The following is a 24,686-nucleotide window of genomic DNA, read 5'->3' as shown; positions in this document are numbered from 1 at the left end:
GATTTAGAAGCTACCTCCACCTTCTCAAAATGCTACCATAACTAGAGTATCATGTGAATATAATTTTAGGAAAGCTTTTGCACTTTTAATTTTTTTCGGTGCTATTACCTAATTGAAATTACTTAGGTAGGCCTTGACAAATATAAAGTGTCAATGTATTGGACGGTAGAATATATTTTTTTCACAAGCTTTAAGCAACAAAAAGGGAAATCTGTATCATGATTTGAAAATGATTTGAAAAGCAATTTTCCAATTCAGCCTACTCATATTTTATAGGTAAAAAATAGCAACCTACTTCTTAGATAATTTAATGACAGTTTCAAGTAGATTGACTTAGTGCTATTGTTTAAATAATAGATCTTTCCCATAATTGCTTTATCAAAATTGACTGGATTTTATAAGCTACTTTAAAAAGTAAAAAAAAATATGTCAATCTCCATAAAATATTTTCAGCTCCTATGACAAAAGATTAATTTCTTTAATATCTAGTTAGCTTTTATAAATCAGTAAGAAAAAGAGCAACAGCAATAGAAATTGGTACAGTACATAAAAAGCTTTTTATATAAAACCTTAAGACTTAAAAACATTTGCAAATGTTCTTAATTTCATCTATCATCAACAAAATATAAACTAAAACAAGAATGTTATAATACTTTCCACCTTTTTCAAGTAAAGTTTGATAAATTACAGTAATGGCAAAGTTAGATAAAATAGGCACTTAAATGTTATTTATGGGAATATAAATTTTTGCAGGGTCTTTCAAGAGGAATGTAAAAATTTAAATATATATGTGTGTATATATATATACACATATGTATATATGTATATATATATATATATATATATATATATCCCTTCCATTCCACATTTAGAAATTTAGCTTCAAATATGATTACTAATGTGTCTAAAATGCATGTGCTAAGATGTTCATTACAACATTATTTATAAGAGGAAAGATTTAAAACAACCTAAATGCCTATCAGTAGAGAACATAATTTTAAATTATTCTACAACCACACCACAGAATGCCATGCATATTGTTCAAAGAGAATAGTGAGGTAGATCTATTTGTGCTTATCTGAAAAGTTATCCTAGATGAATTGTAAGAGCAAGGCACTGCATACAGTATATTTAGTACACATAGTAGAGTGGATATAGCACCATTCATGAAAATAAATTGGTATACTTTTAAAAGTAAAAATAAAACACTGAAATTGTTAGGCTTCTTGTATTTGTAAAGCAATATAGGCCAAGAGGCCAATGACAAAATGTGCTTGCTATAAAATGAATGAAATGTTTTACATTGAAAGTAGTCTAACTGATGCGCATATTAGCTCTAATCTCTCATAAAAACTTAGTAGGTCCCAGCTTCATCTGGGTTGCCCAACTTAAAACTTATCAGCCTTGCTTATCAACATCTTGTCCATGAGCTACTGGTCAGCATTTTCTCTCATACAGTAACTAGGAATTTTAAATACACTCAAACTCAGTAGAACTGTACTAGTGTTTCATTCAAGTTTTACATTTTTATTAAAATTACAACTTATATGCTTTCTTTTTTTCCAAATGACCATTTTGACAGCACTGTACATCATATATACAAGCATAATGTACAATAAGACTATATATATATATATATTTTACATATATATATTACAGATAAAATAGGAGAGGGAGAGAGAGATAGAAACATCAATGATGAGACAGAAAAGCATTGATCGGCTGCCTCCTGCACGACTCCTACTGGGGATCAAGCCCACTACCCAGGCATGTGCCCTTGACGGGAATCGAACCAGGGACCCTTTAGTCTATAGGCCGGCCCTCTATTCACTGAGCCAAACCGGCTAGATTTTTTATCTTCTGATGGCAATTATCACTTGTTTCTCAGCACAGTCAGAATATTTGACATTCGGCCCAGAACATCTAAATGTCCTCTGTTATAATCACCATCTACAAGGTTGAGAATCTTCAGGTACTAAGCTGGGGAAAAGTTTCAAGGGAGAAGGGATATTTGTCCTCAAATATTTGAAGGAATGCCATGTAGAGGACAGTATTAAAGCAATTTACTTTTAGTGTGCCTGAAATTAATAATTCAATAAATATTAAGTTCAAAGGCAGACTAGTGTTCTCAAAATACCTAATGACAAGTTCTAGAATAATGGCAGTAACAACACTTACATTACAGAGTGCTTACTATGTGCTGGAGAGTGTGTTTGATATGTTGTATGTGCAGTAGAGTTACCTTCTTTAAGATGGTTTCCTATTCCATAAAATAGGGCCAGTGATAGTGCAGGTTCTGAAGTTATCATAAGAATTCATTAAGATAATAAAAGGAAAGTTATTAAGAACATGTTAGGCATCTATTAAACATTGGAAAAAATGCAGTGATATTTTAGTAGCACCTCACTTAATTCTCATACTAAGCCTGTGAGTTAGCTAGCATTATATTCCCCATTTTATAGATGAGAAAACCAAGGCTAAAAGTATGTAAAAAGCAACTGAGCCCATTTTTGAGACTAGGTAGAATGTCTCCAAAGACTATATTCTTCTCCACTACAATGGTTCTTTAGGATAACCTAGCCCAGCACCTACTTGGAACAACTGGGAACATCCCCAGAGAGAGTTACATAATTTGCTCTAAACTTATTTTTAGGGATTTATAATTTAAATAAATACATTAATAGCCTATAAAATTTAACAACAGTATTTACAATGGTTAATTCAATAGCAGTTGATTAGGATGAAATGAAATGATTCAATATAGCATATCAATAAAGTCAGTTCATATGAGGGCTGATCTATTACTTCTCAAAAAGGAAAATAAAAGATATTAGACGCACATTAAACATTCATTACTGAAATGCTGAATTAATAAACACATTTGTCATCTAGTAATTCAGAATCCTATGTACAGATAAAAATAAATGAAAAAAATAAATCAAATCCCAGAAGAATAAGCTTTAATTCAAATAGAAACATTTATATAGCTCAATATTCAACAAATATATAGGCTTTTAAAAATGCACAATTGGGTTAAAGAAAAAAATGAATCTAATAACTCAAATATTAATTTTGCTCAACAGAAGCCATACTCACAGTCTCCTCAGATATAGGACTATGTTTTGCTGGATAGTTAGTATTTTTGTTAATCTTGCACTTACTTCTTATATATGAAAGCTCAACAATGGCCAGAATTACTCACTCACTGATTAAATTGCCAAGTCTTTAATATCTCAACATCATCTAATTATAAAAGGACAAACCTAAAACTCAAATATTATACTCAAGGTGAAGGGATTAAGCAAGAACACACAAACACACACACAAAACCCCCATACATATAACACAAAGACACACACAGCAGAGTGGCTACAGCCAAAAGGAAGTGGGGTGGGGAGTAGGAAGAGGTGGGCAAAGGAGGGGAAAATGGAGATGGAAATAAACTTTACTTGGGGTTATGGCCACATGATGCAGTGTGCAGACAAAGTTTTATTGAGTTATACACTGAAACCTGTATGATTTTGTGAACCAATGTCACCCAATAAATTCAATTAATTTTTAAAAATACTACATGCAATTTCACATAGTATTGAGTTCACCCCTTCAACTTTTTTTTTAAAATGTATTTTATTGACTTTTTTACATAGAGGAAGGGAGAGGGATAGAGAGTTAGAAACATCGATGAGAGAGAAACATCAATCAGCTGCCTCCTGCACATCCCCTACTGGGGATGTGCCTGCAACCAAGGTACATGCCCTTGACCGGAATCAAACCCGGGACCCTTCAGTCCGCAGGCTGATGCTCTACCTACTGAGCCAAGTCGGTTAGGGCTCACCCCTTCAACTTTTAACAATCATAAATATTGGCCAAAGGAGTTTTGATGACTAATGATTTCGAAACATTCAAAATTATTCTTGATATCTTAAACATATAAAAACTGTTAAACCCATGGTATAATGGAAATTACTATGCAGTATGGCTCAGATAAAAAGGCCTGAGATAACAAAAGGCCTCTTTGATTTTTAAAAATACAGTGCACAAACTATTCTGACCGGATGGTTAGATAAGCACCTGCAAATATATGTAATCAGCAAGGATTAGTGTTTTATCATGGTCTTTGATCAGGGTCTCTAACCCTTCAAACAATAGTCTAGCTAACATATAGTACCAAACCCAAACCCACCCTTTAAAAACATATGGGTGGTATCATTTTCGTTATATAAAATCATTGTTTGGAGTTTGAATATTATCATTATGTTTACAAGTGACTTGTGATATTAAAACATTTATATTTAAAAATATAGCTGATTTTTTGCAACCACCATGAGCAAATCTGTAGCTCATAGTAAGAGAAAAAGAGAATCATATTTTGAGTTCTTAAAATAGTCTGCCATTTATTTTTAGAAATCATTATTTTTTATTCATACTTAAATACCAAAAATGGCAAGTTATAAATCAACTTTCCACCAACCATCAAAATACAATTAATTGGAGTTGCATTGTTTCAATAAACTAGGAAAACAATTTAGGATATGTCCAATACCGTGTGTATTTACATATTTTTATGTTGCAAATATCTTCCCTTTGCTTGAGTCTGGCTGATTTTCATGACAATAACATTTCTGAATGTAAAAGATGGTGACACATTCTCATAAAGATCAACACGAAGGGAGAGGGTTTTGCTCGCTATCCTAATGCAATTTAAATTTACTTCACTAGGAGGTGGGAAGTAGATTAACCATGTTTCTTCATGTCATTGCTTATGTAGATTTAAACAAGAGAATGCAGGATGTGTTCCTTTGGCCTTTTACTGTGGCTGAAAATAATTTGGAGTCAGAATCTGGACATATATAAATACTAGAGGCCTGGTGCACAAAAATTTGTGCACTTGGGGGGCATCTCTCAGCCCAGCCTGACCCCTCTAATAGTCTGGGAGCCCTCACAGGATGTCCTACTGATATCCCTGTGGGGAGCAGCCTAAGCCGCAGTCTGGCCTCCCTCTGTGGAAGGCAACTGGCCGATCAGGTATATAGGTACTTTCTGAAGGCAGCACAGACTCCTTCCTTATTTCTTTCCTCTGTGGTTGGAGAGTAGGGGACTAAAAGGTGGAGACAGAACTGTAGCCGGGCCTGGGGCTCTTGTAGGCAGCAGAAAGAAGGAGAGGGCTGGGGAAAGTCTAGACATGGTTTTCTTCAATTGTCCTCCCTTCCTCCGGGCCCCTCACTCTGTTCTCCCCTTGTCGCGGTGGACGCTTGGGCCTTGGACTGACAGGAGCCCGGTGACAGTGGAGTTCAGCCCCCTCACTTCTCAGCTGAACATACAACCGCCTCACATTCCAAGTGGAGCTGTTTTCAAGTGGCTAAAGTGCTGGCAATTCATGCCTCCCAGCCTTTCCCCTCTCGGGTTTCCTCCTTGGGTCAGTTGCAAACTTCACCGAGACACCGAAGCAACTCTGCCCTGGTAGTTCTGCACCGGCCCCTGCCTGGGCCTGGCCGGGCGCTCTTCCTTGAGGTTTCTGGGTCCACAGTCTGAGCTCAGGGAGGTCACCCAGAGCCCGTTCCCCCAGACAGGTGGGGCAGGGGGGCTAGCTTGAAGAGCTGGAGGAAGATGGCAGAGTAAGAGTTGGTATGAACCGGCGCCTGCTTAGCCAGACTTCCTAAGCTCCCCACCGGGCCCAGGCTGGGCCCCTTCCCCACACCAGGAGGATCCCAGCTGAGGTTCCCTCCCTGAGCCCAGTGCTCTCCTTCCTGTTCTATCACTGGGGAAAGAGAGCAGCTCACCTGCTCTGGACCCTGCCAACCTGGCAGGCTGAGGCACAGGCGGTGCAGCCTAGGTTGCTGGTAGCTGCGAGCCTTCTCCCCCTCCCTGAAGCCTGGAGTGGGGTTGCAGCAGCTCACAGCCACCCCTTGGCACCATGTATGGAGACACCGTTCTCCACTGAGCCACCATCTGCCCAGGACCTGTGGGGGTTGGGGTGGTCTCAGGCTCCCACTGGCTCCACTAAAGCCAGACTCAGCTTGGCTGGCCACCCCCACCACCCGAGGGCTGTGCATGCCCCACAGGACTCATTGCCCTCATGAATTGCCCTGGTCCGGCCGTCCCATCCCAGGAAGTGGCCATCGCCATCGCCATGGCTCACTCCCAGGTGCAGTTGGGCCTGCCCAGCAAGCATGTAGGCAGGAGCTGGGCCTCTGAGGGGAAGGAGGAGGGATGTGCAGGCCAGAGCAGAAGTGGGGAACTTGGCGGTGTAAACACAGCCCCCACCCCACGTCGTGCAGGCCCCTCGCGCTGCATTCCCGAACCCCTGGGTGCCCCTGCCCAGCACTGTGCTCTCAGGCCTGGGGTGGGGGTGAGGGACCTGGAGCTGTGGCCTGAAGGTAGTCCTCACTGGCTTGGAATTGCAGTGGTCTATCAGGGAGGGATGCGGGGTGCCAAATTCCGCCTCTCTCTCTCTCTCTCTCTCTCTCTCTCTCTCTCTCTCTCAGAGGGCCCTGTTTCCCCGGCGGGCAGGTGGGGGCTCAGGCAAAGGCAAGTGATGCCAATTGCCTCACCTGAGCCCCCGCCTGCCCCCGGGTCGCACACGGGAGTGGACCCTGTGTCCCAGGTGGGCCTGCGGGGGCTCAGGCGAATTGATCAGTGATTGCTTCGCCTGAGCCCCCACCCCCAGGTTGCACACAGGGGCCTGGATGGTGGCTCGCACTGTCCCGCCCTGCCTGCAGTATGCAAATTAGCTGCCATCTTTGTTGGCAGTTAATTTGCATATTGCTCTGATCTGCCAATGGAGGGCATAGCGAAGGTACGGTCAATTACCATGTTTGTCTATTATTAGTGTAGACTAGTAGTCTTTGAAAGAGATCTATGATTCTTACAATAATGCAACCAAACAATCAACATGCTCTTGCTTCTTTATAAGTACCTTAAATTCTGATTAGCCAGAGGTCATTGTGGCAGTCATGTAAACTAGTAAAAGGGAGTTAGTTTCCAGTTTGGAGTATGTATTAAGATCCATGAGGAAACATGATGCTTTCTCTACTCATAACAGTCCCACTAACCTCCTCAACCCTGCCCCACTCTCCCTGCTCCACTCTCCTTTTCCGCTTGCTAACTCTTCTTCATCTTTAGGTCTCAGCTCAGCCATTATTTCCCTGAGGAATACCACCATGACATTGTTGTGTTTTTTTAATCTTTATTATTGAGAGTACTACAGATGTCCCTTCTCCCCCCCACCCTTAGCCCCCTACACTTAGTCCCCCCCCCCCCCCCGCCATTCCAGGCCTTCACAGCCCTATTGTCTGTGTCCATGGGCAATGCATATATGTATTTAAATTATTTGATTAATTTCTTCCCACCCCCTCTCCACTGTTCCTTCTGAGATGTGTCAGTATGTTCCATGTTTCCATGCTTCTGAGTCTATTTTATTCCTCAATTTATTTTGTTCATCAGATTCCACATATAAGTGACATCATGTGGTATTTGTCTTTCTTTGACTGGCATATTTTGCTTAGCATAATACTCTCCAGGTCCCCCCTTGCTATCTCAAAGGGCAAGAGATTTTTTTTTATATATAGCTACATAGTACCGTGGGGTGCAAATGTGTCATGGCTTTATCCACCCATCTACTGAGGGGCACTGGGCTGTTTCCAGATCTTAGCTGCTATGAATATAGGGGTGATTATTCTTTCTAACTGGTGTTTTGGGATTCTTAGATTATATTCCTAAAAGTGAAATCACTGGGTCAAATGGTAGTTCCATTTTTAATTTTTTGAGGAAACTCCATAATGTTTTCCATAGTGGCTGCACCAGTCTGCATTCCCACCAGCAACGTACCAGGGTTCCCTTTTCTCCACATCTCCTCACCAGCACTTGATTGTTGATTTGTTGATGATAGCCATTCTGGCAGGTGTGAGGTGATACCTCATTGTAGTTTTAATTTGCATCTCTCTGATGATTGGTGACATTAAGCATTTTTTATATGTTTATTGGCCATCTGTATGTCCTCTTTGAAGAAGTGTCTATTCAGGTCCTATGGGCATTTCTTTTTTATTTGGACTGTTACTATCACTTTTAACTGCTGTTCTAGCCTCTAATTTTTCATTATTCAATGCATCACCAAACTGTTATCAAATTTGAATCCTAAAGTGAAAATCCAAGGATATCACTTTTGGTTTGAAGACTTGAGACAGTTCCCACTGTCCCAAGTATGGAGTTCAAATAGAAAATAATGTATTCAATTCAATAGACATTTTTAGAGAATCTTCTTTGTTCCAGGGAATGGAGTGTTCCTAAAATTCCCAGCCCCAATTCATCTCTTTTTTTTTTTTCTTATGACCTCCTATTGTACTTTGGTGATAATAAAACTTATTTTGGCCTATATATCTCTGCTGTTTTGTATTGCTTCTTAATGACTTTAGAGCATGCCCTATTAGTTCAAGAAGATGAACTTCATTAGAACACATCTATATCACTATAGAATCCAGTGTGGGCCTTTTCACTCAGCAGGTGCTAGTATTTAGATATTAAGTGAATTAGCTTTTTTCCTGCATCATTTCACAAATACATAAGACAACTCCTGGTGTTTATGAAATGACTGCATTTGATTGTCTTCATAAAATTCCAAAGTTTCTTTATCACTTGCGAGTGATTACATTGTCATTACAACTCCTCTTAGAAACGTAGAGTGGCCCTTATCACTCTGAATAGTTGGCAATGACATTTATACAGGACAGATGTTTATTACCTGGGGCCTATGGAAATGAGCATGCATTTAGGTCTGTGCATTTCCAAGGTGAGTAACTCCTTCTCTAGTAAAACTTAAAGGATACGGTGAAAGAATAAGAAAGACCCTCCTAAGAAAAAAATAGTTCCACTGTCAATAAACCCAGAGCTTTGTATCTAGTAGTAAGATATTTTTTATTGTGTCAATAAGTTATAGTAAATATCCTGAAATGCTCCATGTCGCCAGATCAAATCCAATCGATTGTAGGAGGCAGAGACAGAAGGTGAATGAGGTTATGGATTTGACAGCGTAAGTTGCTGCATCCTTAGGATCAGAGGGTGGCCTTTTCCTATTTTGTCAGTCACTTGGAACTGCGCAGGAGCAGGCTAAGTGAATACAAAGAAAGAAAAGAGTTTTCACAAATAATCATACTTAAAAGCAACATTAGGTTTTTGCAAAGCCACGCTTTGCTAGAAGAGAGTGTGCATTTTATTGATATTAGCAGTAGTAGTAAAAGCGAGTTGGCTTTAAAATCCATAGCTTCTAGAAAAAAGACCACTTGCATATATGTTAGTAAAATATAAAAATCCATAACAGTAGTCCTAACATACCTGGCAACCTTTGATGACCTACACCCAGACTAAGATTAGGGGAGAGACAATATTTTTTTTTTCTAATCTTTAAGGAAACAGTAAAATTCGTTATTGAAATCAGATCTGCTTTGTTGACTCTTTTGAAGAAACAAAGATAGGTGTGTTTTAGAATTTCTAGACAAAGAGCAGTCGTGATCTGGCCAGTTGGTCTTGAATTGATCCTGCAGGTCCAGAGATAAGGGTGTTGATCTCAGATTCAATAGGTTCCAGCCCTAATCCTGCTAAATTCTGACCCTGCCCCTCCTCTCCTATCGCCAACACTTGGGTCAGGCAAATTTATGAAGTCTTTACCACAATGGAGGCAAATAGAGCGAGGAGGTTTTGGCTAAGAGACAGAGGTATTAGGATAGAATTATGAAGAACTATTTTGGGGAGAAAACTTGTGGATGTTCTAAGAATTTATAGACAGAATCTGCTACCCTAGCTATCCTAGTCAATACCTACTATATAACAGAAGCCTGAGAAACAAAGAAATCTTTGGCTGGGTCATGCGATGCCCAGAGTGGGTCAAACAGACTAAAAATATTAAGGTTCCATTAGTTTTAAATAACACTTGTATGTTATATGCATTTTTACTTGAATGTAATCTGTAATCTTCAGAGCCAACCTGTGAGATAGCCAGTATCATCTTCAATTTACAAATTGGAAAATCAGCTCAGGAATAGTCACTGGCTAAAGACATGCACATTTCCATAGGCTCCAGGGAAGAGCAGAGCTTCCGATTATAGACATAGTTCACCTTCTGGGCTACGGGAGTTCTCTGGAGCAGAGAATGTCACTGTATTAGTTTGCTAAGGTTACCATTACAAAGTATCACAGACCAGGTGGCTTAAACTATAGAAATGTATTTTCTCACAGTTCAGGAGGCTAGAAGTTCGAGGTGTCAGCATGGTTGATTTTTTCCTGAAGCCTCTTTCCTGGGCCTGCAGACAATTGTCTCCTTCCAGTGTCATCACACTGTCTTCCCTTCATACCTGTCTGTCTGAATTTATAAGCACACCAGTCATACTGGATTAGTGACCACCCTAATGACTTCATTTAACTTAAGTCCCACTCTGAGTTAAGGACTTCAGCATATGAATTTGGTGGAGGGGGAGACACAATTCAGTTAACAGTCATTAATCTCAAAATGATAGTTTCATCCACTTAATATTTATAGATCATGTATTTTATAATCAAAATGAGATTAATACCTGCAGCCTTTTTTCTCACATGAACTTGACTATGATCAAAAGCAAACATGAATATTTTATAGCTTCAAGCAGAACAATATTTAATCACTCCAAACTTTACACTTAAAAAAAAATTGCTTTCCTGATTGGGAGCAGAAATAGGTGACAGAGGACTCAGAACCTTTATTCCATTGAAGCCATCTTTGTCAAGAATTTTTTGAGCTTACAAAACTAGGCCTCAGATATAATTCCATGATGATATAAACCCAGTAGTTGGAAATAGTTCACTCACCAAGACAATAAATAAATAAATAAATATTAATCTCCAAACTCTGCTTATAAATTTGCTTCTTATTATGACTTAATGTAACATCCCATGAGTCTTTCCCAATATCAAAAGTGCTGGCTCAGATTTTCAAAACCACAGAAATTAAGTGAAATGTGTAGCAATGGAGGCAGTTGGAGTTCAAGAGTCTATAGATCTTGAATTAGTTGGTTAACAACTTGACTGGAAATTCTGTGCTTTGGAGGAAATCAGAAGATTAGACTCTTCACATACCCAGAGAAACATTGCGGGAAACCAAGGGATGCCATATGCACTGGGACAATCAGAAAGTTAACTGGCAGAATTCTAAAGAATTGGAAAATTTCGTTTCTGAAATAGTCTGCTGAGAAGAATGGCATGATAAATAACTTCAGAGCTCACATTTAGGAAGATATCTATTAATTCTTTTGTTCCCAACCAATTCAGGTTTTTATTTATTAAAAATGTCCTGATTATAGGATTTTATACTCTTTCAGTTACTCTAGCACTTTGTGATCACCAGAAATTGTCCAATATTTTTGAAAGAATAAAATTAAATCACTATTCTTTTAAAATTCAAGAATTATTTCTCCGGAAAGTGTCACAAAGAAATGATACTGAGTCAAAACAGATAAACAGAGCTGAAACCGGTTTGGCTCAGTGGATAGAGCGTCAGCCTGCGGAGTGAAGGGTCCCAGATTCGATTCCGGTTAAGGGCATGTACCTGGGTTGCGGGCACATCCCCAGTGGGAGGTGTGCAGGAGGCAGCTGGTTGATGTTTCTAACTATCTCTCTCTCTTCCTCTCTGTAAAAAATCAATAAAACATATTTAAAAAACAAACAAAAAAACAGATAAACAGAAATTGTTGTCCATATAGAAAGAACCTCAACTTTTTCTTCTTTATTTGCTGAAAAGAATAAGGCTCCACTAAACCTAACAGTGTCCTCTGGGGACGTTAAAATACTCCACATTTACCTGCCATGTAGATTCATGTAGTTGAGAATAGGGAAGGCCAGGCACATAATATGCAATTGCAAAATGAATGCTATTTAAACTAATTAAAATCAAACGATTTAAATGCATTTAAACAGATTTCATTTTGTTCAACTATATCTTAAGAAAACAATCATATCGTTTTGTTCCTACCTAATTGTCCCCAGACATACCATTTGACCATCCCCGTCTACACCTACCTTGCCCCAAACCCAGCCATTTTCCATACAGAATAACCAATAAGCGGCCGGATCACATAGGAGATGAGAAGATAGAGGAATAGATACCACTAGGGCTCTGGTGGCGGAGAAGGGGTATAAGAAAGGGTCTATACAAAAAAGCATTGGAGGTAAAGAAACATTAGAAACAGAACTGATTTCTTCTTTCCTTTCTATTCCTTCCTCCCACCAACAAACAAATTCCTGACTCTCTTACGTGAGACACTGTTCTAAGGAGTTGACAGGCTTGGAAGAGACAGTCAAGTAAGCAAATCAGAGGATCTCATGAGTTTTATTATGCTGAGTCTGCAGCTGATCCATGGGCGCCCGCAGGTTTCAGGAGCCCCGGAGAGCCCACGTGGGCAGCTCTCTGCTCTGCTGGCCCGCCTCGGGCTCCGGGCGCCGCTCCGCCCCCTGCAGGCCGGCGGCGGGACTGCTCGGGGGCGCGGGCGCGCGGGCCGCGGCCGCTGGAGACACCGGGTATGGCGCGGGTGCTGATCGTGGGCGCCGGGCTGACCGGGAGCCTGTGCGCGGCGCTCCTGCGGAGGGAGGCGGCCCGGCCCGTCCACCTGGCCGTGTGGGACAAGGCTGGCGACTCAGGTGGGTCGTCTCCTGGCCGGAACGCGGGAGAAGACGCCGCCCAGACGCCGGCCTCTGCGGTGGCGCAGGCCCCAGCTGGGAAAGCCCCGAAGAAAATGGGGCTCCTCGGCCCCGGCGGGGCGGGCCTGCGCCGCGACACGTGATGGGAGACTTCCGCCGCCGGGAACAGCGGGCACCGGGCGAGGGTGGGGCGCCCCCGGCCAGGCTGGCGGCAACGAGGGCCAGGCTCCCAGGCGGGGCCAGGCCGCCCCGGGCCTTCCGCTGTCGCTAGTACAGAGACGCGCAGCACGGGCTGTCGGTGCCTTTGCAGCTTTGCCCAGATCAGGAGGATCCCAAAGTGCCCCCGACCAAGGCTCCAGGGAGATCTGGTGCTCAGGGTCCTATTATTCCCCGAGTCCTGCCTGACAGAGGGAAAGCTGGCGTTGACTGACTCATTCTCACCTTTCATTCATTACTGTTATGCATTCATTCATTCAGATTAGTAACTATACGCACCTCACGTGTCCTTTAAAAAATATCTCACAATCAGGGACCAAACTGTCTCTTAACTACTTCCTGCCCGTATTGGATGACAAAACCTTCAACTGAAAAAAAAATAAAAAATAAGAAAAATGTTTCCTACAACAGCTGTAACGGAATCCATGGCGGGGAGGGGGAGGGGGAGGGGGGTAACATGGGGTGAATAGCTTTCCTTGGTTCATTCTGAGGCAGCGAGTAGCATTACAAGGTTCATTCTAACGCAGAGACCTTTTCCTGTGGGTGAATTCAAGGGGGAAGAATGACCACCACCAGCAGCCCCCACAATCCACAGAGCACCGTGGACCTGGGCGCCCAGTACATCACGCGCACGCCCCACTATGCCCAAAAGCACCAAAGGTGAGCTCTTGCGGGGTGGAATTTGCTGTATGATGTGAAAGCGTACTGTAAACCACCCGTTTTGGACAGGGTTAAACTTTGCTTCTTGTAGGATAGTGACATTATTATGCTATTGTCATTTTCATGGTATTAGCAGTAAGAGGGCAACCTCAGTAACATGGGAAAACTGTAATACATGCCCCTAGTGTCCTTGTGAAGTTCGGATGAGAGGTTCCATGGGACACAGCAAGGGCTCGTGAATGTGAGTCACTATGCTGGTGTTGAGGGAGAGGACAAGATAGCAGTGATGGAAGTCAATCGTAACCAATTCGAAACGGTTGTACGGAACACCTTTCTGTTTATCCTTACTGACATTATTTTTGAAATGGACAAGAAAATAGGCCGTTGTGTAATGTCAGCAAAAGATTTATGGCTTCTCAAGACATTTCTGTTCTTCACCTGAATTGCAAATGTTATTAACACCAAACATGTTGACTTGACCATAGGACAACATCTAATTATTATTTAGTATTATAATCACTAAGAATTCTTGCGAGAGAATACGGTATGTTAGAGCTGATTATAGAGTACCATTATGTAATATATGTTGATTTATTTCAGTTTTTATGATGAACTGCTAGCTCATGGCATTTTGAAGCCTCTGACCTCTCCTATTGAAGGCACGGTGATGAAAGCAGGGGACTGTAACTTTGTGGCACCTCAAGGAGTTTCTTCAATTATTAAGCATTACTTGAAAGAATCAGGTGGGATTAGGATTTTCTCTCCCTTCCTTTAAATTAGCACTTTAAAACAAAAGTCATACACATAATCAGATATTCATACTTCAAAGAAAGGTATAAAGTAAATGTTCTCTTATTCACCACTCAATAGCTAGTTTCCTTCTGCTAAAGTAACCCACTAATAACAGTTCCCAAGGTGTGCTTCCGGAGAAATGTTTAGGCAGCTATCAATCTACATGGCTGTCTCTGTTTTCTATTCATATAGGTTTATGTTTATTCTTTTTTAAAATACACATAGGATTTTTTACATAAGCCGTTCTATACCATGTTTGGTCTATGTTTATAATCTATCTATCTATCTATCTATCTATCTATCATCTATTCTTTCTCTCTCTCAAGCAGTACATTTAGTTAGACATTGTTCACATCTCTTCAGGTGTCATCTGATCAGTTCTGAACTGCTGTTCCCTAAAACCTATTTGTAGGAAATTATAGTCGGAAAATGAATTTAGATTTTCTCTTTAAAATGGAGGAAGGCAGGGGATTAAGTTAAATAAATACATAACAGAAACACATTTGCTTTTATAAAATGTTTAAACCTTCATATTCTGATACATTTATTGCTATCCGCATATTTTTTAAAAAATTTATTAAATATTATGTGCTGGGTAAACAATGGTAAATAAGAGATGTGGTTCCTGCCTTTGTTAATATAGAGTGAGGTAGAGAGGAAAGATGTTAAATTAATTACATATACACACAAAACACGTAATAAATGCTAAGAAGGAGTGAGAGCATATGAGGGAGTGTATAATAAGAAGGCCTAACCTAATGTGAATTTCAGAGGAGTGAGTGGGGGGAGACATGTCAGAGAAAGTGTCACTGAGGATCTAATGTCTTCATGGTACCCCAAAGGTAAGCACCAGTGAACTAGGCCAAGATAAAGGCATGCAGTGGACACATGAGTTAGAACTGTTCTAATGTAGGAGCAGGTTGGTGCATTTGAGGAACTAAAAGGTTATGATGACTAGAGAGTAGTGAATGAGGGAGAAAGTGCTAAGAGATGAAGTTCAAGACTAAGACAGATCATAAGGGGCTTTGTAAGTAATGTTAAATATTTTATACTCTAGTCGATCTTATGTGCAGTGGGAAGCCATCGAAGAATATTATATAAGAGACAGACATGGTCAGATTTCCTAAGCTCAGAAGTAACTCTCGAGAGATTTTATGTAATTCTCTAACTGTTTTAAAATGAGTTTCCAGAGCCCACAGATTTTAATATGTGGTCCTTTGGAAAGTTAGTAATTACTTCCATAAGGAAAAGCTACTTTCCCAGAAACTTCACTCCTAGTAGTAGGAAAGGAGAACTTCTTGGTTGGTAAGAATGGTTATACTATCACCCCTAACTCTTGAGATAGATACTCCTTTTGGAGTGATTTTGCCCGTTGTGGTGTTGGATTTGGGTCTGTCATCTATGCCAAGGTTCTCACACTTTAGTGTGCATCATTAAGCCTGGAAAGGGGGGCTATGTTTAATATAAAGTGCTGGGCCTGATCCCCAGAGATTCTGATAACAGGCGTTGGGTTGAGGCCTGAGAATGTACATTTCTAACAAGTTCCCAAGTGCAGAACACGTTGGGGCTATTGGGATACAGGTCCAAGGCTGGATATGCAGAATTTCTAGGTCAGTGGACTTCAGTTCCCTTACGCACACATATATTCACCAGCCCCAATAACAAAGTATGCTCCTGTCAAAGGGAATATTATGTGAAGACACAACTGAATGAAATATAAAATCCGTTGACTTCATTGAGGTCCACGTCAGGCAGGACCAGGACCAGAGTGAGGCAAGTAAGTTGCCGGTGAGACATCCTAAATAAATAGAACAGATTGAAATGGAGCTGCTCTGGTTGGAATAAAGGAGCGGATGGTTGTTGAGTTGAAAGCTCCGGCTTTTGTGCCTTCCTAAGCAGGGGCCTTAGAGAAACCTCCAGGCAAGCTGAAGTACTGTTTATAAGCCCTTGCTCTAATCTTTGAACAGAATGGTGCTAATTTGCATTTGCTTTAAAAATCTGAGTTTTTACTATATTGCAGCATTCTTTAAGGGACAGTGAAAGTTGTAAAGGTACATGAGATCTGGAGACCTGACTTGGGGAAGCCTAGAAGATTTCTGGGTAGATAAGACATACCTGCAGCAAACAGAAATTTTGAATGAGTGGTAAAAGCAGTGATGATCAAAGGATGCCTTAGATGAGAAGGATCACCTTGAGTTGGAATAGCTACAAAAAGGGAGTTTCATGGCCAAGGTTGGACTTAAGCAGGATATTTCTTGGCTGGTAACATGAGGTTTCCCTTTCAGGGTACTTTTTTTCTCGTTTTATTTTTCACATCTTTTCTTTCTGTTCCTGAGGCTGAAAAAAAAAAAAGTGAATTTGTTTTTAAATCTAAATTTTCTGAAAACTGGAATGTGAAATGAATGCTAGTGTACCAAAGAGACTTACTGACTTAATTATATTCCATCTTTCAGTTTCTGATTCATAATTCATTCTTTTAAACCAGTGATTTTCAACCAGTGTCCCACAAGATTTTTTTTTTATATATATTTTATTGATTTTTTTACAGAGAGGAAGGGAGAGAAATAGATAGTCAGAAACATCGATGAGAGAGAAACATCGATCAGCTGCCTCCTGCACATTTCCCACTGGGGATGTGCCCGCAAACCCAGGTACATGCCCTTGACCGGAATCGAACCCGGGACCTTTCGGTCCGCAGGCCGACACTCTATCCACCGAGCCAAACCGGTCTCGGCTAGATTTTTTTTTTTTAAACATGCAATTCCGGACTATGTAGTCAGGGGCACTGACCTCTTTTCCCTTAGATTGTCAAATAAAGAAATGACAACAGCCGTCTTATGTGAATTAATCAAAATTATACCTGTAATTTTTTTTTCAGATTAGTAAAAATATATTTTTTTCTAGTATGCCACAGAATTTCAGTAATTAGTGCATAAGATGAAAAAGGTTGAAAATCACCATCTTAGCCCTAGCTGATTTGGCTCAGTGGATAGAGCGTCGGCCTGCAGACTGAAGGGTCCCAGGTTCAATTCTGGTCACAGGCACATGCCTGGGTTGCGGGTTTGATCCCAGTAGGGGGTGTGCAGGAGGCAGCTGACCAATGATTCTCTCTCATCATTGATGTTTCTATCTCTTTCTCCTTCTCTCTTCCTCTCTGAAATCAATTAGAATATATTTTTTTTAAAAAGAAAATCATCTTAAATAAATATTGATTAAACACTAGTATGTGCCAAGTACTATCCTATATATGCTATATATTGAAACAAAACAGCCTTAATTTCTGACTAAAAAGGAAGAAAATAATAATCGAATAATTACTCTGAGAATTATTAAAATACCTTTGTGACAAGTGTAAAGAAGGAACATGCAATGAGAGGATATTCTAGATTGTATTTCTCTTAACTCTTCTTAATGAAAATAACCTATCCATTGATGACTACTTGGATTTCTCTTACAAAGACCTTTTTCAGGTTTAATAGAGAACAATACTTCTTTAATAGGTAGTGGTGCTCTTTCTTGCTGTTATTAGAAGAATTAACACCTTCACTAACATATATACTTGCTCTACAATGATAATGAGCTGAAAGTCAGAGGGATGCAGCTTCAAATTATGGTAGGCCATTTCTGAATCTGTTTCCTTATCTGTCAAATTAATTGGTATATATATTAAGTTCTGGGCATAGTCTTGACATATAGTAGACGCTTAATAAAAATAGCTATGGTTACTCTCCTTATTAATTGTAATAGTATTTCCCACCCCACACACACTCAGAACAGACATTGATAGGCAGGTCCAAGTGTGACAGATGGAGAGGAATTCCCCCAAGTGAGAAAGAAAGGGAACCCCAGGGGCTGTAGAGGACAAACTGCACCATTCATTCACCTGAATGGATCCAGTAGGCAGCCCTTCTCTCCCCATTTATTCCTGTGGGAAAGTCTGCTAATGTGAACATGACTTTGCTCTTGGAACAGGTGCTGCTATCTGTTTCAGACAATGTGTGACCCAGATCAACCTGAGAAATGACAAGTGGGAAGTCTCCAAGGAAACGGGCTCCCCTGAGCAGTTTGACATTGTTGTGCTCACAATGCCGGTTCCTCAGATTCTGCTGCTTCAAGGTGACATCGTGAACTGTGAGTCTCGGCCTGTGCTGTTTGTTTACCTCGGGGAATGGGATATTTTTTTTTTTTTGAAAGAGCAAGAATTCAGCTTAACTCTCTTAGCAAAGGGTATAGTATGGATCCTACTGATTTGCATGTTTTATAAACTGATACAATGGCCGGGTTCACAGTATGAGTCTTGGTCAAACAGAAACACATAACAGAATTTTTTTCCTTAACCAGTTACTAGTTGAACGCTTTTCTTACTGCTCCTGCCTCTGAGAAGTAAATCATTTTGATGGATGCTCAGTAGTTTAGCCTACAAGAAGAGCAACCTCTTTGTGAGCTCCTGAGAAAAGGTTTTTCTGACACAAGCATTGGTTATGTGAACCCCTGGCGAACCTCGTCTCGGATTGCTCTTTTTTTTTTTTTTAAATATATTTTATTGATTTTTTACAGAGAGGAAGGGAGAGGGATAGAGAGCCAGAAACATCAATGAGAGAGAATCATTGATCAGCTGCCTCCTGCACGCCCCCCACTGGGGATGTGCCCGCAACCAAGGTACATGCCCTTGACCGGAATCAAACCCGGGACCCTTGAGTCCACAGGCCGACGCTCTATCCACTGAGCCAAACCGGTTCTGGCACTCGGATTGCTCTTGAGAAAGAGCCTCATGTTCGTTCCTGCTTGGGATTTGTTAGCTCACCTTTTACCTAGCTTCTTCCCTCTTTTAATAAAAGCAGCTTTAAGATATAATTCACATTCCATACAATTCATTCATTTAAAATGTACATTTCTGTGCTATTTAATATATTCACCAATATGCAACTATTCCCACCCCCAATTTTGGTCCGTTTTAATCACCCCCAAAAAGAAACCCCATCTCCTAAAGCTATCACCTGTGTCCCTCCATCCCCATCCCTGCCCCTAACCCTAAACAAGCTGCCATCTACTTTCTGTCTCCATAGATTTCCCCACTGCCTAGGTTCTTAAGGAATGCTCTTCTTTGGTTTGCTTTGCCTCCACCTATGTCAGGTTTCACTAATTTTTCTCCTTTCATTTTGTCTAATTGAGCCTGATACGTCAAAGCCATTGGCTTCTAGAGGACACCTCATCTTGCCTTGAAGCCCATGGGTTAAAATAAGGCAGAGCCTGGTGCTGCTGGGCAAGGTCTTGGGTCATGTAGGAATGGCTGTGGATATTGACGTGCCTGGAGCTTTTGACTTGTTGCTTGACTAAAGGTGACATTGAATTTGATTGAGGAATGGCCTTTTATGCCACTATTAGAAAGAAAACTGGTATTAAATATAATTTATAGATCAGAGATTTAGAACTGTAATAGAAATTGTTCTCTGAGGAAGAAAATTGCTGCTTATTACATCTTGAAAGTAATTTGCTGTTCCTTAAATATCAGTTCCACCACCCAGTAACAATATAGCTTCTTTTCTAGTACAGTGTGAGGTAATAATATAGAAGGGATTGAAATATCTATTATGTAGCTATAGGCAAATTAGAACACTAATGTCAAAGATCTCTGTCATGAGTCTACTTCTAGTCTGTTGCCAAAGTCACTTTAAGGTAGGATGATTTATTCCCATGGAGTCTGTAATAACTGGATTGATTTCAAGACGTTAAATAACATACTGTAACATTTTACTAAAACAGTTATTTGTCAGTGTATTCAGTTGTGCTGTAAATTACATATTCCAATTTCTTTTTTAATTCTCATCGAGGACATTTTCATTGATTTTTTTTTTATATTTTTTTATTGATTAAGATATTACATATGTGTACCCTCTACCCCCCCCCCGCCCCCCCCCGCTCATCCCCTCACCACCCCGTTGTCCGTGTCCATTGGTTAGGCCTATATGCTTGCATATAAGTCCTTTGGTTGATCCTTCCCCCTTGCCCCCACCCTCCCCTACCTTCCCTCCAAGGCCCGACAGTCCAATCAAAGCCTCTCCGTCTCTGGATCAGTCCTTGTTCATCAGTTTATGTTGTTCATTATATTCCACAAATAAGTGAGATCATGTGGTATTTATCTGCTCTCCAGTTCCATCGATGCTGTGGCAAATGGTAAGAGTTCCTTTTTCTTCTTCCTCTTCTTAAAGAATACCTTTCAGCATTTCATATAATGCTGGTTTGGTGGTGATGAACTCCTTTAGCTTTTTCTTATCCATGAAGCTCTTTATCTGACCTTCCATTCTGAATGATAGCTTTGCTGGATAAAGTAATCTTGGTTGCAGGTTCTTGCTATTCATCTCTTTGAATATTTCTTGCCACTCTCTTCTGGCCTGCATGGTTTCTGTTGAGAAATCAGCTGACAGTCGGATGGGTACTCCCTTGTAGGTAACTGACTGTCTTTCTCTTGCTGCTTTTAAGATTCTCTCTTTATCTTTTGCTCTTGGCATTTTAATTATGATGTGTCTTGGTGTGGTCCTCTTTGGATTCCTTTTGTTTGGGGTTCTCTGCGCTTCCTGGACTTGTAAGTCCATTTCTTTCACCAGGTGGGGGAAGTTTTCTGTCATTATTTCCTCAAAAAGGTTTTCAATATCTTGCCCTCTCTCTCCTTCTGGTACCCCTATAATTCTGATGTTGGTATGCTTGAAGTTGTCCCAGAGGTTCCTTACACTAGCTTCATATTTTTTGAATCTCTTTTCTTTTTTCTTTTTCGGTTGGGTATTTTTTGTTTCTTTGTATTTCAAATCTTTGACTTGATTCTTGGGATCCTCTTGTCTGCTGTTGGATCTCTGTAAATTATTCTTTATTTCAGTCAGTGTATGCTTAATTTCTAGTTGGTCCTTTTTCATGTCCTCCATGGTCTCACTATACTCCTTGAGGGATTCATTAAATTTATCGGCGGTTTCCATAAAATTCTTGACAAACCTTATAAACGTGGCCTTGAACTCTATATCCAGTCGTCTGCCCTCCTCCGTTTCTGCCAATTGTGACCTGTTTCTTTGTCTCTGCATTTTGGCTGCTTCCCTGTGTTGATAGAGTGGCCCTGCGCGCCAGGTGTCCTGTAGGGCCCAGTGGCTCAGCCTCCCCAGTTACCTGGGGTGGACACTCTTGGTGCACTCTTGGTGCCTTGGTTGTTGTAGGATCACTGGGAGGAATTGACCTCCAGGCCAATTGGCTGTGGGAAGCAGCTGTGTCTGAAGTGGGAGAATGGTCCCCCTCTGACCACTGGGTACAGTGGCTCCTGGATCTAAGGAGGTGCTAATTCAGCCCCTGCCTGAGGCCACACAGCCGGAGCCACCACGAAGAGGCTCAGCTGTGAAGCAATGCAAGCCGCTGCGGGGCCTTGGGCCTTCTCTTGGAAGTTCCGGGTCTGCTTGGCTGGGCTGTAGTTAGGTACCTTCACATGCAAAAGCCTCTGCTGCAGCCTGGGTGGGGTGGGGTCTCAGGGAGTCAAAAGGGCGGAGAAAGAAGCTATGGCTGATTCTCCGAGCCCGGAGTCTCGCGTCTCAGTGTCCCGGTAACGGCTGCAAGCACCTCTGAGGGAAATCCGCCCTCAAGTTCGCCCACTGCCACCTGACAGAGCAGCCTCTCCCTGTATGAGTCCTGGGTCCCCAGAGACTTCCCAGAACCGGAGTTCAGAGCAGTCGGGAGCTTGCGATCCAAAAAGACAGCCGCGTCCTCAGGTGCCACCCCCTTTCCGCGCGCGCGAGCCGCCGCCGTACCTCTGCACTCAGCCTCCGCAGCTCCTCTGGCTCTCAGCATGCTTTTCTTTTCTTCTAGTTGTAGAAATTATACTCAGCCAGCCTTCCTGTTGTTCTGGACGATGCTTGCTCCGTCCTTCGGGATATTTTTCAATTGTTGTGGGAGGCGACTATTTCCCGGTGTTTATCTATGCAGCCATCTTAGTTTCTCCCTTCATTGATTTTTTTTAAGAGAGAGGTGAAGAGAAAGAGAGAGAGAGAGAGAGAGAGAGAGAGAGAGAGAGAGAGAGAGAGAGAGAGAGAGATATGAGAGAAACATTGATCAGTTGCCTCTCCCACTCGCCCCAACCTGGGGTTGAACCTGAAACGTATTTATGTGCTCTGACCAGGAGTCGAACCCACACCTTTTGGTGTACAGGACAACACTCCTCTCAACTGAGCCACACTGACCAGGGCTACATATTTCAATTTTTAAAAGCTTCCTAGAAAGATCCTTAAACATTGCATTTTGAAAGTATTCATCAATATTTGTATTAGTGACATATAAAACATAACACCTGAGATATGTTTAAGGGCCTTCCAAAAATAAATTTATTTAGATCATATGTGTGTGTGTGTGTGTATATATATATATATATATATATATATATATATATATATATTTTGAGTACTTGAACTATATTGGGCTGAGAGAGATAACTTAATCCTCCTACTAGTATTGCATTTCTTTATATCTTTCTGGGGTTGGGAGGTAATTTTTGCTTTATAATTTTTGATAATGATTTTATTTGATTCATAATATATCTGCATTACATTTATCTGGTACATCCTTTTTACTCTTTGCCTTTCAGAGATACTTTATTTTGGAGGCACCTTTATTCACTCATCTTTGAGTCTAGCAATTTCATAAAGACATATAATAGTTTTGTGTCACTTTTGCAGGGGTATTATCCCATTTTTTACTTGAAAATTCAGCTTTCCCTTTATTTTCAGCTAAGTTTTCTTCTAATACTTGAGGAATTATTTCCGGTCCATTTATTATGATCTCAGAATATCTTAAAAAATATAAAGTATCTCCCTCCCATATCTGCCATTTTGTCTCAACTCCTTTTCATCTTTGGCCTTTGCATTATTTTTTTAACTTTCTTTTTCTAGCCTCCTCTCCCTGTCATCCATGTAGTTTTCTAAAGTGTTCCTTTTGTTCCCGTCCTTGAGATACTCTTTCAAAGAGGTCTTACAATTCTTCACTGTTTTCAGATCATTGCTTGAGGGTTTGTTGAACTATTCTGCTTTCTGGCAAAATTTTTCTAATATATATTTCTCATCAGTTCATTTGTTAGATTCTGTTATGTTTTGTTGTCTTTCTCCATTTCTCTGCATAGGTCCCTCTCTAATAATTAGTTATCTTTAAATGGAGCTATTTCTGTCAATTTTGTGAAGAATACTGTTGTCCGGAAGGGCAGACATTCAGTTAAAGTATGTTGCCTCAAAACACTGTCTGTATACATTTTGTATATATATTACCTGTGGGTGATTGAATGCTAGTGATTACTAATATGATCATATATTTATTAATATGAAAGATTTCAAAATTTTTTAAACTTAAAAATAAAAAAGATGCATCTATATTTTTCAATCAACCAAAAATAGTTTGACAGAAACATTTTTACATCGGTTATTGCTTAAGATGATTTTTAGATTCGTTACATTTTTTGAATAGTCATAACTTTAAAAATGAGGATACTTTACCAGGGGTCCTCAAACTTTTTAAACAGGGGACCAGTTCACTGTCCCTCAGACCGTTGGAGGGCCGGACTATAGTTTAAAAAAAAACTATGAACAAATTCCTGTGCACACTGCACATATCTTATTTTGAAGTAAAAAACAAAACGGGAACAAATACAATATTTGTATTTGCATGTGGCCCGCGGGCCGTAGTTTGAGGACCCCTGAATCTTACTATTAAAAAGGATAATGCTGACAACATCTGAAAAAATGTATCATGCTGAAAAAAACCCATTTTTTTCCTCTTTTCTTTTTTTAGTGGAGGAATACGATGGAATATATAGACTCTATGATGAAAAGTTTAAGCATGACTGACTTGGTACATTTGATTGATGGAATGGTTTTTGGGGTGCTGCATTGTCTCAATTAGAATTGGACCCCATGAAAATCATTCTGTGTTTACTTTCTTGTTATGAAATAACCCACTCTGCCAGTAACCCCTTAACACAGTGGTTCTCAACCTTCTGACCCTTTAAATACAGTTCCTCATGTTGTACCCAACCATAAAATTATTTTCGTTGCTACTTCATAACTGTAATGTTGCTACTGTTATGAATTGTAATGTAAATATCTGATATGCAGGATGGTCTTAGGCGACCCCTGTGAAAGGGTCGTTCGACCGCCAAAGGGGTCGCGACCCACAGGTTGAGAACCGCTGCCTTAACAGACTGTCCTAACAATTCTGACACAATACCTGTGGGTCTAAAACAAAGAGGTTAAAAACATCTGCTTTCTCTTTATAAGTTTCAGTCATGACCTCAGTATGAGGAATGAGCTAAACTCTTCTCTCTGTGTGTGAAGAACTTTAAATCTCTT

General features: G+C 40.6%; 1 protein-coding gene across 2 annotated transcripts in view; it reads left to right on the top strand.

The window, feature by feature from the left end:
* The first annotated feature begins 12,340 nt into the window (after nucleotides 1-12,340).
* RNLS (renalase, FAD dependent amine oxidase) overlaps nucleotides 12,341-24,686 on the top strand; it is a 222,669-nt gene continuing 210,323 nt past the window's right edge. Inside the window, exons 1-4 of one of the 2 annotated variants that reach the window (XM_081104301.1) lie at nucleotides 12,341-12,657; nucleotides 13,428-13,533; nucleotides 14,134-14,276; nucleotides 18,298-18,456. In XM_081104301.1, coding sequence (XP_080960427.1) covers nucleotides 12,540-12,657; nucleotides 13,428-13,533; nucleotides 14,134-14,276; nucleotides 18,298-18,456 — 526 coding nt within the window. In that variant the 5' untranslated portion in view covers nucleotides 12,341-12,539. The remainder of the gene's footprint in view (nucleotides 12,658-13,427; nucleotides 13,534-14,133; nucleotides 14,277-18,297; nucleotides 18,457-24,686) is intronic. The other variant, XM_081104300.1, reaches the window with a different exon arrangement.

Source organism: Myotis nattereri (genome assembly GCF_964212035.1).
Source record: "Myotis nattereri genome assembly, chromosome: 13".
Lineage (NCBI taxonomy): Eukaryota > Metazoa > Chordata > Mammalia > Chiroptera > Vespertilionidae > Myotis > Myotis nattereri.
The sequence above is the reverse complement of the archived record's forward strand: the minus strand, read 5'-3'. Positions and strand labels throughout refer to the sequence as shown.